Source organism: Marmota flaviventris, chromosome 7 (genome assembly GCF_047511675.1).
Source record: "Marmota flaviventris isolate mMarFla1 chromosome 7, mMarFla1.hap1, whole genome shotgun sequence".
NCBI lineage: Eukaryota > Metazoa > Chordata > Mammalia > Rodentia > Sciuridae > Marmota > Marmota flaviventris.
The window spans coordinates 38,430,947-38,449,720 of record NC_092504.1 but is presented as its reverse complement, the minus strand read 5'-3'; the positions used below and the strand labels follow the sequence as shown (position 1 = coordinate 38,449,720).

Here is an 18,774-nt window from a genome sequence, read left to right as displayed (position 1 = left end):
TTTGAATGCCTGCATATCTTTCCAGAAACGTCTGCCTCTCTTAACCTCTCTCTTCTTGTTGCCTTGGCTCATTCTGCTCCCCCTCCCCCATGGGATCCTTATATTTTGTTCAGCAGGGATTGGACATAATTCCTGTTTTCTAGTAAGAAGACTATATGAGTCCTATGAAGATTGGGGGGAGGGATTAGCAGTTTATTTCCCTCCCCCCTGTACTTGTGGGTGCTGTGCATTCAAACCATCTGGTCTTAGCAAACTGGCAGCTATAGCTCTGGAATGCAAGTTAATTAAATTGTGTTTGTACTTGGTCCTAGGCAAAGTGGAGTATTTTCCCCCTGTTAGGTTTAGTCTGTATGGCTTTGTTATGCATAATCCTGGTAACTAGGGATACTGGGAGATATTTGATGAAGCTCTGCTAGGAAGGGCATGCAGTAGTAGAAACATGGCACACAGGAGAAAGAACCCAGGAACCTCTAAGTTCTACCTGTGTGAATCATTTAACAGGATCCAAATGATTTAATAGCAAAAGCCAACTTTTCTGCAACAACTGACTTCCATTTCTTTGAGTTAAAAAAAAAAGGCTTAGCCAATATAGTCCTAGATGTAGTATTGGTTCCTGTGTAATTTTTCCTGTGTAATTGTGTCTTAGTTCTTTCAAAGAACCTAGTTGCCCCCTCTTTCCCTGTCTCAGTAGGCAATGCAGAACATACTGGGTCTTACCCAATTTGGTGCCCAGGTGCCATTGTTTTCCATTTCTGGTGAACATACTCAAAGACAATCTCAATATAGGTGGGATTTAGACAGAGAATCTGAAGTTCAGAAAGGTTAAGCAATATGCTGACAGCAGCATGGATAGTTTAATTTAAATTAAAGTCTGTACTTTTTCTATAAGATCATTTTCACTTTGCTATCTAAGGGTCATTATTTTGAATGATTTCTTTTCTGGTTAGAAGATCCAGTAAGTATCAAGGTGGATATTAGGGTAAAATTTATGAACTATATCCTCATCATCAACTTTTTTTTTCCTCTTAATGATCTAATCTCCTCTTAAAGGCCCACCTCCAACACTGCCATAAATGGCCATCAAATTTAAACACAAGTTTCCCAGGGAAGAAACCATGGCATCGATTACTTTTCTTTCTTTATATTTCTCCTGAGTTTTTTCAAAGACATGGTGACACAGTTACACATTTAGTAAAGACCTGGAAAGATGTTTTTATGTATAACTTTTCAGATACTACCATAGACATGCAAGAGATGTTATTTTCTTTCCAAATTATGTAAATGTCCTTGATTTCCCAAAGTAGTTTAACTCTTTTATAGAAAACATTCTAACATTTGTTTGAAATTTGTCAAAGGCAGTTTCTATGTTGTTCCATTATTATTTTATGATTCAGAGTGAATAATTACAAAATGTCACTTGAGGCAGGCTTATGTTTGGAAAAAAAAACACCTCAAAAATATATTAAAGTTAAATGTTAATTACTTTTTTAGGAATCAAATGTTTATTCTCTAAAACAGTTCATAAAATAGCATCCCCCAAGGAACCTAAATGAGAAATCATCTTTGAATTTAGAAGCATCTGCCTGCTTTATTGAGAGGGCAGACTTTAAATGTGCAAGTTTTACAATTATCCACGTTCTTGAGAACTTTTCAAGTTATATTGTTGCACTTCTCTGAGGAAATGATAAATAACAAAGCTGTGGTATACATCTTATTTTCCAATGAATTTTGAAAAAAAAAAGAAAGCTTCACAGTCTTGTTTAAGACTTTTAGACTAAAATCCAAGTTAGTATACTAGTGTATCATGTTAACAAGACAATCCCTATTTAGAAGCTTCCTTGATTATTATTTTTTTCTTTCTTTTTCCCTTTCCCTCTGCCCCACTTCCAATGCTTCTTCCCTTTCTTAAGTGTTGAATTTCATAAAGATTTCTTTTTAAAAAGTTTCTTTATACTTCTGCTTGGCTTCTATTTCTGGCAGTCTTTCATCAGCTTGATTTCCAGCTTTTTACTCTGCTTTTTCTTTACTTTCAACTCTGTCTAATTAGACTTAAAATCTACTGGAAAAAGATTTCGTCTAACTCTATCATATACTGTGATTTTACTTGAAATACCGAATGAAGACATTCAACATAGGATTTCTAAATTCTATTTGCATTCTCTTTCCTAACAGAATGTCACCAAGTACATAGATTTATTTTTGTTTCCTGAGAAGAATTTTCAGGTAATTTTACAATGACTGATTTTTTTCTATAGAATTATAGATCTTCCATCATGCTGTCAGACATGCAAAAAGTATACTGAGCTCTTATTTTTAGGAACTTCAGCTGAAGGCCAGATGGCAAAGTTTCCATTCAATCAAAGCAAAACTTCATTTCAAAGGGGGGAAAAGGAGTCAAGGAGTAACTTAGGCATGAAGGTATTTAATTTGGGAGGAGGTTTTGGATTTTCTCTGAACATTTGTTTGACAATGATGATTTCTCACTAATTAAAAGATGTTATATAAAAGGCACAGAGGGATGTTGTTTAGAGTTTGCTGTTGTAAACAGACTAGTTTTGCCTTGTCTTTGCAGCAGGGTGGACACCACAAAGCATAAAAGAAGCACCACAACACTTATCTTTTTAGACTATCTAAGTAAAGAGCCTTTAAGTGCATCTTTTTAACAGGTGTCCACTCATCACCTATTACATGCTACTTTTGAACACAGATGTAGAAGTTAAAAAGTACCAATAGAACTTTTGCTTCCTTTGAAAGAATGAAAAATCAGTATATCAGAGCAATCCACTGAGCTAGCAAAATGGATGTGTAACTTTGCCCCTGCATTCTCAGGATAGGAAGACCAGCCAGGAAGAGGTAAGGCCTGAGTGGAGATCCCATGGGATCACCCAGAATGGAGTGACGTGAGGACAAATATTTGGAGAGGTAGAGGTGGAAGGAGGGGAATATGAGAAATATTCCCTAAGGCTTGGAAGGAGATTGGATTTTGTCATGTTCCTCACTTGGTCTGGGAAAAAGAGCAGGATTTCAGAGGGGAATGGCTACATGGGGCAGCCCATACAGCTGGATGGTGGGGGCTGTCGGTGGCTTTTTGTGCTGGCCTGGCACAGACAAAATGAGCCGTTTTTTTGTAGCATAAACCCTGAAAACTGAGGGACCATGAACTCTCTGAGAAAATGAAAGTTACAGACCCTTCATTGGTTCTTCCAGGTCAGTTAAGCTCTATAGATTCTCCTACCCACCCTCTTTTGCAGGAGAGGCCCATGAACAAAAAGTCTGAATGATATTTTTTGTCACCTTTTTGAGTAGGAAAATGTGAATTAATATGTTGGAAGAATAAAGAGAGAGGGCATTTCTTCCACCTTTGTGTGATAGAGTTAAATCTGTGCCATTTACCCCAAGCAGGGCCTTTCTGAGCTCACTTTTGGTCCCAGGTGCCACTTCCCGTTTTTATTCCTCATGGGAAGGTTCTATGCCTTTCCTGAACCTCTTATTTCAAACATGACTCATCCTATGTTCCAATCTTTCAAGTCTAATGTATAATGAAAGCTAACTATAATGAAAAGCTAAACAGTCCATAATTAAACTCAGAACTGAATATTCAGAGCCAAAAAAAAAAGAGAGAGAGAAAAAGAGGAATGAAAAGTATAAGCTGTCTAAGATTTTAATTGGACACTTAGAATCTTAAAGATGAAGAAGTTTTCAAATTTGTTTTTGGCAGGAAGAGCCCTTTTCAAAGGAAGTTTGTACTCAAGTGCATAAAGCAGATAACATTAGAACTCTCTGGCAAAATGGAGAGGGAGACTGAATATACCCCCTTTACTCCAAAGCAAGGTCTCAAAGTCCTTTCCCTAAGTATCACAGAGATCTGCTGAAATCCACAGTTTTAACTCAAGGAATGGGTAATGTGGGTGGAGTGTGGAACAGGTACCAGACACATCTTCACAGGCCAGTGGGGAAGATGGTTGTAGGTAGAGGGTACATGTAGGTACATGTTGTCCTACCATGAGAACAAATGCTACTCAGAAGCCAGACTGCAGGTTTGAGTGAGTGTCCCACTATTACACAGAGGGATTTTTATGTTTACTAATAAGTTTATTTTCCAGCAATGAAAAGAATAAAATTATAAGATATTCATTTTCATTGAAGGGCCAAGAAATAGGAATGACCATTTAGTTCTCCTCTTCCTGCACCTCATATTCTCACTCTTCATTTATTCATTTGACAAATGTTTAATTTACTCTTACCATGTGTCAGTTCTATTCTAGATTGGGGGCACAGGAAGGAAAACCTGAGAAAGTACCTTCACTCAAGGAGCTTGCATTCTATAATAAAAAGAAAGAGACAATAGACAAATAAGTATCTTCTTCTAATGTAAATTAGGCCAACTATAATGGAACAGATGTTTTGGTTTGGTTTGGTTTAGAGCAGACCACGGTTCTGTTCATCTTGGGCAGAAAGTACTCCAGATGTGGTGAGCACTTTGCCCTATGTTTAATGATGTCTAAGAAGAGCATGAGAAGGACTTCTCAGCTTGGAAGACAGACAATTCTGGAAAAGCCACTTTTCAGTGTTGGGATTAGAGGAATAGAAGGACACAGACTGTCTTCATTTTTAGATGGCAAATAATTCCAGATGTCAATAACTCTTCCATTTACAAATACAATTTTGAAATTTCTCAAGTGTTCTTCAATTGTTTATTTGAGTTAAGCCAACCAGTAGGCAGAGCTTAAGGCCTCTCTGTGCTTCCCTCAAAGGATGTACTCACATAAAAGCATTCAAAAGGGCTATTTTTAGAGTCCCACTTCCCTTCTAATCTACCACCCCATTTGCTTTTTTTTTTCTTCTGCAGCAAAAGAGTTGTCCCTTATTTCTGAGCCACTTGCTCACCTCTTCTCTCTCTGACACTCTTCGCTCAAGCTTCTGCCCATGACACTCCATGAAGCTGCTTTTACCAGGGACTCTGCTGTCCTCTACGTTGCTCTTTCAGGTGAACATGTCTTACTTGACCTGTGAGCACCATTTGGTTCAGTTGGTCATTTCCACCTCTTTGATGTATTTTCCTTCCCTGGCTTCCAGGATGCCATGTTCTCCTTCCCATTTTTCTACCCAGCACACTGGCCACTCCTCTGACTCTTTGCCAGCTTCTCTTCTCCACAGCCCTAAACATGGGGTTTAACAGTCCACCCTAAATCTTCTCTTCACTATCTCTCTAATTCTCCTTCATTACTCATTAGCCAGTCTCTTGTAATCTCATCCGGGCACACTGGCTTTGAATCCATATACTCACACATTCATGTTTGTAGTCCTGCCCTTTATCCCAGACTTTGAACTTGTGTATCCATTTATCTTCTCATTGTGGCATCTACTCACTTTGGTATCTCCTGTATATGCGAGACTCAACATGTCCAAAATGTAACTCTGGATTTTTTCCCAGTATTTCTCATCCAGTAACCTCATCCATCTCAATGGATATCAATTCCAGTCTTCCTGATGGCCAGAAACTTAAAGTCCACATTGACTCTTGATTCTTGTCTTTCCCTCATAATTCTCATCTAATGGATGTGGAAACCCACTGGCACCACTTTCAGAATACATGCAGAATCCAACGTGTCTCAACACCTCCAGTGATAATCCTCCAAGCTATCATAATCTCTTCCTGGAATACTTTAGTAGCCTCCTAACTGGTCCTTTTCCCCTTCTAGGACTGATTTTTAACACAATAGGCAGAGCCATCCATTAAAATTTAAATCATATCTTACTGCTCTTTACTGAAAACTTTGTGATGACTTTTCTTTTTCCTTAAAGTTACAAAGCCCTTCAGAAGGCCTGCATAGACCTGCATGGTTGGGCCCCTTCTTCTGGTCTGTCTCATCTCTTGCTACTTGGTCTCTCCCTCACTCTCAGTCCATCTATGCACAAAGATCTCCTTACCCATCCTGACACCTGTCAGGTGTGCTCTTGTCTGAAGAATTTTGCTCTGGTACTTCCTTGTGTCCCCAAGATGTGGCTGGTTCCCTCCCCTCTTCCAAGTCATTGCTCAATTGTCAGCTTTCAGCAAGGTCTGCCCTGGCACTCCAGTTACTACTGGAACCCGCCCCATTCCACTCTATACCCTGTGTCTCTCTTACCCTCTGTATTCTTTTCCTCTTGACATAGAACTTATTACCTTCTGGCATGATGTATATTAATTTCTTTCTTATTATGTTTGATGATATTGTTTTCCTGGAGTATAAACTCTACACAACAAGGATCTGTTCTGTAATCAGCTGTGCCTTCTAAGATCCTAGAGGGGTGCCACATGGTCTAAAATCAGAGAGTTGCACAAGCCTTGCTGATTCCATGTGGCAGATGGAGGAAGCAATTACACTTCCAACTTCTAAGTAAGAATTCAAAATAGCCTGTTAGATATCTCTGTGTCTCAAAGGGTCTTGTCCGTACTGTGCCCCTATGGGAGACAACCAACTTTTCAGATTTATCTCTTCCTCAATAACAGAGCATTGGCTCTGTTATTCTCTCTTGGGGACCCTGATTCTTTGCTTACTCAGAGCCCTGTGATCCCCCTGCATTCCTACTCACCCCTTCTTAGTGTTCTGCAAAATGAAAGGCCTTCTAGATAACACAACTCACCTCATTAGAAGGTGGGGAGGAGTACAAGTTTGGTGACTTGAGCATACCTTTGAGTTTTCTGTCTTCTCTCTCAACCCTAATTTTTCACCCCAAGCCTTTTATCCATCTTTTGCGCATAAAGATACAGTGCTCTATCCGAGAAGAATTCTTATATCACTTGCTGAAAGATTATACTCACTCTTTCTCATCTCATCAAATTATCTTGTAATAAGTAGAGCCACTTTATTAACTCAATTTCAAGCATTGTATAGAATCCAGCACCAACAGGCTTTTTTTTTTTCAGTATAGGTCCAGGTAAGGATGTGCCATGGAAGGTAAACATTCTCTTTAGAGGTAGAACTAAAGTTGAGCATCAGGCTTTAGGCATCAGTTCAAAGACAAAGTAAATGAGGACACCATAAAGTCAGCAGCCAGTGGGTCATTTCTGTAAAAGACTCCAAAAGTTAATAACCAGAGTAATGAGAGCATTTGCTCATATGAATGCCACCATAATACACAGACAGAGAGAACCTAAGGGGCTGGAAGCAATTGCAGAAAATATCAAGGCAGTTCCAGACTATGAATAGTTATTTCATCAATTTATTATCAGAGACAAGAATACTGAAAAGAGCTGATCATCCTCATGGGTGTATACTTTTCAAAATCCTTGGCATTGTAAAGCCCAGGTGATCATAAATGTCCCTATTATCAGGATATGTAAACTAGGAAATATAATTGCATTCTGCTATTCTTAAAGTAGTACTCACAGTCCAATGTTTAAATGGAAGTAAAAATTGATGGTGAAGCATCTTTAGTTATTAAAATTTCTTCATTAGATGATGATGAATAGAATACATGCTTTGTTGAGGTGAGAATATTTCTTGCTTTCTCCACTGCTGTATCCCTAGGATAGTGCTTAGTACAGAGTAGATTCTCAGTAAATATTTGTTAAATTAATTAATAAATCTTCCAATCATCAATCTGCCATTGATTTAAAATCCAATACCTTCTTCTTAGAATTATCGATGATATAGGAAGTGGTGTTGAGATTATATAGCACAACTTCTCTGTGATCTCCTTTTGTCTGTTGGATGATGACTGGTATAAGACAGTGAAATGTATGGTCAAAACCTCTGAGCAGCAACTTGTTAAGAGCCCTCTTAGGAGATTTTCCAAAAAAAAGAACTAGAGCTGATGTGGAATGCCATTTCATCTGGATTCAATTCCCTTGAAGGACAGACATGTGTCTTTTGTTTAGATAGAAAAGTAAGGACAAGTGTGAGCTTTCACTCAAACCTGATACCCTTGAACTGGCCTCATGTCAGCTGACTACACCACTGACATGTACAGAAATGGGAGTAGTCGTGCTGTGGAGGACAGGGCTGGAAGCCCAGGTACCTTGAACTAACCATGTGGCTTTCCCCCACCATTGTCTTTAACCTTATGAATCTACAGTTTCTCTATTTGCAAACTATCATTCCCTCAAGGAAATTGAGATAAAAATGCCTACCTGTTTATCTTCTAGGGTATTTAGAAATTCCAAACAAGATGTGTTTATATCATTTCATTGATTGAAAAGTTGTATAAAAATAAATTGGAAATTCTGAATAAGGCTCAAAAGCAATCAATCAGAAAGAGATTAGAGACTACTTATGTTGATTTTGCAAAAGTAATATTGATTAGCAGAACTATGAACTTTCAAAGAAAGAATTAAAATAAAGAAAAAATTCATAATATCCTAAAACCAAGGGTAGCCCCACCTCCAAATGTAGATACACACAGAAGTCAGCTTCTACTGAATCAGCCAAGACAGGAGATATCAATAACCAAGACAATGCAAGCAGTGCTGGATTTTAAATTTGATCCAGATTTGAAGTGAACATACACAAGAAATGTTTTTACTGAAGTCATATATATTGCATCTTAGAGATGAGATCTGGAGGATAGCAGCTATTTAATGTTGAGCTTTCAGCTGTGTTTCTAGAGGCATCTTGAAAGCTGTAGGTGGGGAAGGCAATAATTCTCAAGGCACTGCAGTTGCTGCAATGCAGATAAATGGAACTTTTGCACTCTTTCGTATGTATACATATAGTCTCACAATAGGATTATCATTCTTTAATTTTTAATTTTTTTCTCTTAACCCTAGAAAGGGGATATTGTAAGACTAGCTAATAAAATCTTAGTATTCTGGCTTTTCATTTTATATCTGGTTTCATGGGTGCCCTTTAGGAATCTGTATTTGTAGCTATAACAGTGCAGAGTGTCACGGGAGCCATCCATGGGCTGTGTGTGAGCTATATGCATTTGAGCAGTAGAGGGGACTGGCCTGAGGTTGCTGCCTGATTGGGATTTGCCTTTTCTCTCCATCTGCCTGTGATCCCACACAGCACCTGAGATGGGTGTGGCTTTCCAAGATGTCAATCAACCTGCTGATCAGGAGACATCTCCAAGCAAGACTCCATCCTTTGAAACCCAATCCCTTGCCTTATTTGGATGGAATATTCTATGAATGGCTTTTCCACAATAAACAGGGGGATTTCAGGTGTGCTCTCTCTCTTGCTTGCCTCTCTTGTTCCCCTTGCCCTCTTTCCAGTGTGGGAGCTGATCTTTGAGGTCGAAGAGCCATCTTGGCCCCCACAATTGAGGAAAAAGGTATTTTCGTGTTTGTGTGGATTTTTTGTTGCCAGCCCAGTTCACCCAGAGTGGCCTTACTTCTGTAGCCCATGCGGGATGTGGGCGACAGCAGAGTGCTATAATTCCAGTCTTGAATTGTCTTAACACTGTTATGCATCATTAAACATGTTGAATATTTTGAAAGTTGAAATCCATAGATGTAATTTTTATTGCTTCTGAAATTGTGGGATATAATGAAAAACCAAATTTTTGCTGTTGTTATTGTGAATTTACCAAATCAACTAGGACTTAACATTCAGCGAGTTGAAATGCTGATTTCCTTGATAGCATTGAAAAATAGTTTATTAATTTTTTCTTTTTTTTTGCTTTGTGGTAGTATATTGCTCCTTGGAGATTTAGGAGACTTTTCCCTGCAAATAGTAGTTTAGAAACTCTTGAGTGTCAGCCACTCTGATGAGTCCCAGGAACACTGGGGGAAGCCTGACAGACATGGACCTTAGCACCTGCAGTTTTCAGTTGGTACTTTTCTTTTTTTCTAATTCTGAGTGAAATACTCCACACTTCCTGGTTCCCAGTATTTAGTCCACAACGTTCATCTGATCAAGGAATACCCAGTTCGGGGAATGGTGGCAGTGACCAGGTGATGGACCACACAGCTGACATCACACACACTAGCTTTGGTGAAAGGAGGAAGGGGGTTCAAGGTTCATTTTATCTACTGCAACTGGAGTTCATGAAAAAAGTCAGAAGTTTTGCTTTTTTGATTAAAAAAATAACAATCATTATAAGAACATTTGTAAAGTACAGAGTAAACTATGGTGAATAAAAATTGCCTTTAATTCTATCACCAGGGACAGTTACAGTAGTTTTTGATATACTTCTTCTAATGACAAATTATATTATATTTATATTTAAGTGGAAAAAATCAATTGGTGTTTTTCCACTTAAAGTATCTTAAAATTTTTCCCCAGGACATTGAGTATTTTCTAAAATATACTTTTTCAGTGACTGTAATAACATTTTGTATTATGTAGGTGCCAAATTATTTAACCAGTTTCTTACTATGACATAATTGTTATTTTGTAGTTTCCACATTATAAACAATGATGGTATGAATGTTCTTAAAAATAAAATTCATATGTATTAAAAATGATATCCTTTGTATGAAGTTCAAGAAATAAAATTGTTGAGTCAAGTGTCAGATGCATTTCAGGCTTATTACCAAATATTTAAATTAATTTAACATCCACTTTGTTGAACTGATATATCCTTTTATTTGTCATTTTCCTTAAAAAGTGTTCCTAGCTTTTCATCTTAAGATTTTTTTTATCTATCATAATTTAAACAATTGAATATTTGTTGAATTTGGAGAGGGGGGCAGATAAAAGAGCACCATAATACCAAAAGCAAAACACATTAAAATGTAACTGTACAACTGGGGGCAGGGAATGAATGAAAATATTATTAGCTAATGTCATTTCCCATTCCTTATGCCAAAACAGACTCTGACATTTTGGCTGGCATTTTTAGTAAAGTCGGGAAATATATTTCAAATGCAGGGCATAGGGTCTCTATGCTTTGTTCCAGTACACATCAATTGACTGGCTTTATATTTACTATAATCGTCTCTGCTGCATAAAATAGCATTTTAGAAAAAGAGGGTTTTTTATGTTTGTTTAATTAGTAATACTTCACTTTGACATTATTTTCAATTATTAAGAAAGATATTCTCTTTGGGTATTTTCCCCATATAAGCTATACAATGAATGAGGCTTCCCCCCACCCCCTGAACATGTACTCCTCACTGTGCAAGCAAACACTCTTGGAATTATTTCTAGATAATTTCACAATTAATGTTTCAAAATACCAAAGAGAAACTTGGTGACAATGAAACAGAGGGAATTTGGAAACAAATCTGTTGAACAGCAAGGGAAGGTTTTCTGTTATTTATTTCTCTGTCTTAAATGGGGGGAAACAGACCCTATTCTGACATTGCTTTTTTTGCCCTTCCCCCCTTTTTAGTGCTCTGCGGAGGAGGTGAGAACTTTCTGTGCACCAGTGGGATCTGTGTCCCCCAGAAGCTACAGTGTAATGGCTACAATGACTGTGATGACTGGAGTGACGAGGCACATTGCAGTACGTGGCCTGCTGTTTGGGTCTGTTCTGGTGAACAGGGATTCTATTCAGGAGCCTAGAAACCCAAACCATTCCATTGTCAAATCCTGACAACTACCGACCTTTCAGTGTTTCGTGGACAGTTTTGGTTTGCCTTTCTGAAGTGAACTAACATGTTTACCTTATCCCAGAGTGACAGTAGTGTGTTTGCATGGTTTTATTGAGAAGAACTCAATAGCTAGATACTACATTGGAACAGATCAGTGACTGAAAAGTTTTTGCATTAAGTCTCCCAGAATTGGGAGAAGATTTTGCATTTATTTTGTTTGAGTAAGGAATTTTGTTTTGGATTTTAAGTTTTCATGAGTATAATGGACAATGAAATTTTTTTAAAAGAATATTTTTATAGGATTTTTTTCCTGTAAACTAAAACAAACACGATTCAAATCATCTTTTTTAGATGCTTCTTCTAAATTGGATATAGTCAAAGGCATTAAACATTCTCAGTTTACTAAATTGACTTGATTAGTTGTTTTGAATGAATTGACGTCATGGTGGTTTGTCCAATATAGCTTTAGATTTCAAGTTATTTTGTACTTATGCACCAGACAGAAAAAGGGAAACTAACCTGGAGAATTACACTGCATGATCTGTATTCAAAACAGACCTATGTGTAATTGTGTTCTAATTGCTTTTTAATGGGTATATAACCAGACATAGTTAGCATGGGAAGAGTGTTTTTACTTCCCATGAGAATCACCAAGGCTTTATAAGAGCTCCAGATGGCTGACCTTGATTGAGAGATTCCTCTAGTCTGATTGCTGAGTGACCAACTCTTCTATCCGAAGGGTTAAGATGGTTCTTTGTCAGAATTCTGGACAGGCAGTGTATTATAGTAACATTTCAACTCAGTGATTCCCAAAATTAGGTTCCATAGAACCTGAGTCTTGAAACATGCTTGATGAAAAAAAGTTTTGGAAAAAGCTCTCATGGCTATTTCTTGGAGAGTTTAAAATACTTGTTTGTCTATTAAACATTATAAGAAATCTTGCACAACGACATTAATTTTGCTTAACCTGGTATATCCTCAAATTTTTTTCCTCATATGAACTCTCACCTTTATTTATGCATTCGTTTATTTTACATAGTACCTAGCATTCCATGGAACACCAGTTATGCCACACATATTTCAGGAAATGTTTTCAGTAAGACATTTGTTGTTTTACAATGTGGAATTCTCTCTTCAGAAAAAAGTATGACATAATTTTATAGGAAAAACATTTTATAGGATATATATTTATATTGGGGAATATTTCTGGAAATATAGTGGGAAATATTCCACCAAAAGAACCATAGTAGGGAATTCTAAAAAGTTCAATTGAATTACATCTAATTTATGTGAACTGTGGTGGAATCACTTGTTTATCTCCATAGTGGCCTGTGTTTTAGCATTATTCAAATTCCATGTGTGTCCCTACTCCCTGGGGTGGGCCAATGCTATTTCATCATTTTGTTCTCCATGGTTCTGAGCATGTTATTTTGAGCACATAAGTGCTTTCTGCTGTACTCGTTGAAATTGAACTTGAAGGGGTCACTTATCCTAACCACCAACAGGACAGGAAGATTTTACCATTCTGGAAGGTATTTAGCAATGTCCTAGTAAGTGTGGACTTTCCTTATGAACATACTTCAGAAAGCATCTGGTTTGGTTTATTGAGGAACTGCATCCCTTCAGAAAATTTCTGTAGAAAAACCCTTGGTCAGATATAGAAGGCTTCACATGCAATTGTCTCTGACCTTGAAACTACTGGACTAGAAAATATCTGGTGTCTTTTGCGGCTAACATTCCATATAATCTTTTGATTCTATGATCAGATCTGACAAGTGCCTGACAACACAGAGCAGGTGCTTAGTAAATGAATGTATATAGATTTTTTAAGGCCTCAAAGAAAATGTTTGCCACAGGGGAAAATATAACTGCTACAAAATCTGCATACCTTGTACCATATAAAACCACATCTGTGCCCAAGTTTGACATTCAAAGTGTGGAATGTTCATGGAAGGTACCATGCTTCTGTCATCACCACCTTGAAGGGAAAGAGTAGTGTGTGTTTGAATGAGGGCTTGCATAAAAATTGGAGCATGAACACAGCCCCACAGATGGTCAAGAGGGAGAAGGAAGTTTTGCTGAGTATGCCCAGTGAGAAATAGAAGAAAATTCTAGTTTGTAAGGTTCTGGCAGGTAAACCGGCAGAGGATTGCCGGAAGAGATCATGCATATATGGATTAGATGCAATAATGGTCTCTAGTAAGTACTTGTCTATTTTTCTGAAATATGGGTCAAATTAGGTAGCTTGTACAGTTTGTTGGAATTATTCATTTATTTTTAGTCATATTCAAAGGAAGGAAGGGAAGGGACTTATTTGTGAATTACCCAATCAACTTCCCATGTGATTTGATTTAATCACCAGCACTGGAGATATTATCTGTTGTTTCTTGTATGAATGAAGTGCCAGAGCTTAGGTTGATGAATAAATTTGGCAGGATTTGAAGTATAGACTTCAACCCTGTCTGAACATTCTCATATCTAATGCTGTTTTCTTTCAGTTATGCTACTATGGACTTTTCCTTGTCATTAAAGTTTAGATTTGGTTAATGATTATATTCTGATCATTCATATGACAAGAAAATGCATAACTGTTCTGGATATTCTATTATGCTTTGAGAAGTAATTGTCTATTGTGACAGCACTTCAAGTATCTGTGATGTTACTGATTTTTCCCCTTAACTAATTTTGTCTTGTATGGCAGTTGTTTTCTTAAGTATTTATTGAATGAAAAGATTTCCAACCACCTGGAACAACTTTAGTGGTTTAAGGGAAAGATTTTTGAAACTTAAGAAAACTAAAAATTTCAAGTCCTGCAACCTAAAGCAGGCTATTTCTCTAACCCTGGCTTGTCTTAGCATGAAGACTGACTGCAAGTTAGCATCTCCAGGAAGCTCTGCATCCAGGGATTCTCATTCAGTTGGTCTGGAGCTATACCTAGGCAGCAGTACATTTTCAAAGCTGCCTAAGTAACTCTAACATACAGCTAGATTTGAAACCACTGGACTAGAAGATATCTAGTGTATCTATATATTCCATATATTCTTTTGATTTTATGATCAGATAGTAAATGAATGTATAGAGATTTTGTAAAGCCTCAAAGAAAATGTTTGCCAGAGGGGAAAATATAGCTGCTACAAAATATCTTATACCATATAAAACCACTATCAAATACTTTTGTAAATCACTTGTTCTGAGTTTCGGGTAAAATTGGTGGATTTATTTTTGAAGACGGTGGTTACCTAATTATAATGAGTGTGCTACAGTATGGTGGCTAATACTTTAAGTTTTTGAGACAGGTCGCCTACATTTTTATCTTTACCATTTCCTGCATCACAGAGCTTGGGGCCAGATGCTCAACCTCTTTGTGCCTCAATTTCATCAATGAAGTGGGGACAAAACTATTTAGCATTAAAGATATTATAATCCAGAGCACATAAAGCATGTAGAGCAATAACATGCAGTAACTCTCAAAGAGTATTAGGATTTATGGTTGTGATTATCACTGTTGGTGTTAGTGTCATCTTATTCTCTCTGCCACCTCCACCCAGCACCTCTCATTTCTAGGGTGCAGAGGATGACCACTGGAAGTCATGGAACTGTTGTTAAAGGTTCAGGAGATATGTGGTAGGCGAGACATAAGCACTAAAATATGTACAACAATTTTAAAAGCAGCACCACATGAAGATATTTTAGAAAAGAGGCAACTGAATAGCACAAAATAAAAAATGATATTCCAAGTGATATTTCCAGGTCATCAAAAATGAATATAGCTACTATGATCTTTTTACTAAATGGGATGCAAGTAAATGCTAAAAAGATTTCTATAAAAATAACCAAAAGATCTCATTCTAAAATAAAAGAGGAAGCTTCTACTGTTTGCAAAATCCACTTTTGTGTAGTGGTGACCTGATTATACCAAGTCAATCTAACTATTGAATATTCTTGAATTCCAACTATGTGGGAAGCATGTTCTAGATAACCCAATAACTAAACATGCTAAGATACAGTTTCTTTCTTCGTGAGAATTTTAGTCTAATCAGAAAAATAATATGTAAACATAGGAACTACTAAATCTGGTATTTTAAAACAATAATACAAGCAATGACACAAAGTCAAACAAGATTGATGCAAACAAAAATGTAGTAGCACTAAGTATTATGAGCAGAAAAGGGGTGGGGAGATCACCAGGAGCTGGTTTTGTAGAGCAGCTGATGGAAATGGTAATACTAAAGCCAGGCCTTGCCCTTAGGTGATGTCTGTGTATTCCATAACAGTGGTTCTCAACCCTCTAGGTAACATTTTGCAATGGATGGAGACATTTTTGACAACTACAAGGATGAGGAAAGATATTACTGGTATTCAGTGGCTAAAGGCCAAGAGTGCTACTAAAAATCCTACAGTGTCCAGGGCAGCCATTCCCAACCCAATGAAGAATTTACCCAGTCCCAAATATCAGCAAGAAATGCAGTTGAACAGCTCTCTTCCAGACTCTCTCACAGCTCTGATGTTAATGGGCTAGGTAATGGTAGGCAAACCATTGGACCTCTCTGGCCATCTCATAGCGACAGGGTTGGATGAAATGTTTTTTTTTTTTTTTTTGGTCCCATCTGTTTTTAACATTCTGTGGGTGGAAATTGAGCCTCCATAGTTCTTGAGTTGAGGCAACATATTTGTTTATGGAGTTACAGAGACTGAGCCAATTCAATGAAGCACTTGTTTAAAAGCCTTCTTGTTGCTTAGTTTTTAATGATAATTTTGAGGGACAAAAGTTCACATGAGTTTCCAAACTGAAATAAATATCAACACACAAGAACTTCAGAAGAAATGTTTTGCATCAAGATCTCCTTAACAAAAAAGGAGCTGTATGTAGAAAAACCTTAGGTCACAGAAAATTATGCTCATATTGAGCAAGAAATTCGGCGCAGCAAGCACCTTTTGAAAATTTTGATTTGTTGGCCTCAAGTTGTGCTGACAACATCTCTTTTCAGTTCAAATAAACATTGATCCCAATAAAAGGAGGCACTGTGATCTTTGTTATTTGCTGTGTATTTCTGGCTGTGCATTGCCTCCGGTGAAGGTTTTGAATGTTTACTAATCACACAGACCTTAGGGAAGTAACAAGTTGTTTTCCAAATCCAACTAATTTTGTGTCTAATTTCTGAAAATGGCTCCTCACCAAGGAAGTCATAACAGTGGAAAGTTCAATTTGCACCTGTGTGAATAATGAGGATTAAAAAAAATGCCTGTTTCCTCCCCATTTATAAAGTAATTTAATAAAACAGCACTAGTTTTAAACATACCTCCAACGAGGTGTGTTAGAATGAATTAGCAGGGGTGCAGAATGGACCTCAAAGAGCACATATAAACCTTTGAAAATGTTTGTTGTGTTCTCTTGTTAATCAGATTCTGAAAGGAGTATTTGATTCCCCAGTATTCCTATCATCAGAACACATGAGGTGCACTGCTTAAATAGAAATTTAACTCATATGGTTAAATCTGCCATTCCACCCCTCACAACTCTGGAGGGTGCATGTATTTTTGCACCTATAATCAAGTTGGGATACCTTATTTTTCTGGTTATCATTAATACTAACATTGATTCAATACTTCCAACAAGAGTAATTTAGATTAAAATAGAACAAAAAATCTAAAAGACCTTTTAAAACTTTGCATGGAAATGGGTATATCTCGATTCACAAATTCTTCAGATTTGCCCAGTGAAGATGAAAACCAATGTCTTAACCTTTCTGGACTCAGCTGTCAGGCATCTCATTCAGCAGTGGGTTGCGGGGTGTGGAGATCACGCCCTCTGCTGAGGGGAGGAATTAGTACAGTCAAGGCCATAGCTAGGACCTCTTGGTTCTTGTATCTTATCTTAATGTGGCTATCTTAATTTGAAAAATCTTCAGGCTGGGAGAAGTAATAAAGTAAAAAGTACTTATAAAAATTCTGTATGTGTGTAATTGTGAACATATGTGCATTTTTTTCTGTGTACATACACTCATCTCACTGAAGATGCTGCACAGATGATCTCTAAAACCCTTTCCTTTCTAAAATGATGTGATTCTAAATTTTTTTGAATTGTTCTTTTTAGAATGCTTTTTTTTCTGAAATAGATATTCATGATTCATGCATATATAAATGTAACATTTTGATGTAGTTAATAGTTTAATTGATCAATGTCAAAGGCTTCCCTGCCTCTGACTTAATTTAACATATTTATGGGGTGCAGTGTGATAATTCAGTAAATACATGCATCCAATATATAATGATCAAATCAAGGAATTATCATTTTCATCTTATCATCATTTCTTTGTTCTTAGAGCCTTCAAACTCCTCTCTTCTACCACTTTATAAAATATATAATAGGTTGTTGTAAACTGTAATCACTCGTGGTGCTACAGAATGCTAGAACTTGGAAGCTAAATGATGGGAGCCAAAGACTTTTGAAAATAAGTTGTCATCCAGTTGGGATGTTTATAGTAAAGAGGTGCCTACCACCAGTTGTATGAGATACAGGAGGACAAACAGCAGCTGGAATTCAGTAGACTGAACAGTGGAGTATAGTGATCTTCAAATATAGCTCCCATTCTCATCTTTTTTTTTTCATTTATTTTTGCTGTTCCCTGTACTTGACACATGATAAAATTCTCATTCCTATCCCACCACTGAAATTCTGCCCATCTTCCCTAATTCTTCTCCAGCTATATACAACCTATTTTTGCAGTTATTTTAAATAAGGGAAAAGAGAATATATTTAAATGACATTGACCAAATTATGTTATGTGTCTGTGACAATGAAGTCCACTATTCCATATAATTATAATTTACCAATAAAATCTTAAAAAAAGAAATAAAATCATTTTGAATTCCTCAGAGGAAAAAAGAAACCTAGTTAGTTATAAACGTGGGCTTCTTTACCCCTATTAATGTAGAACATTTTACAGGCTTTTTGAGGTATAATTTATATACCATAAATTTCACCTATTGACTTTTAGTAAATTGATAAGAGTTGTGCAGCCATCACCACAATGGAGCCCTAGAACTTTCCCCTTTCCCTCTAAACTTCCCTCCCACACATCTGCAGTCATTCTCCCTCCAGACACTGGGAACCACTGCTTTAAATTCTGTCTCCTTAAATTTTTTTTTTTTCTGAAATTTCATAAGTGGATCATATAACATGTAGTCTGGTTTCTTTCACTTAAACATTTTGAGTTTCATTAATAACTGTCACATGGAACAGTGGTTTGATTCTTTTGATCTCTGGATAGATTCCACTGTATGAGCATATTATATTTATGGTTCATTCA

The 18,774-nt window shown here is 37.0% G+C and overlaps 1 protein-coding gene across 1 annotated transcript in view; it reads left to right on the top strand.

Moving 5' to 3' along the window:
- Positions 1-18,774, top strand: part of Corin (corin, serine peptidase) — a 280,126-nt gene that overhangs the window by 186,109 nt on the left and 75,243 nt on the right. Inside the window, exon 6 of the mRNA XM_027937642.2 lies at positions 11,263-11,376. Coding sequence (XP_027793443.2) covers positions 11,263-11,376 — 114 coding nt within the window. The remainder of the gene's footprint in view (positions 1-11,262; positions 11,377-18,774) is intronic.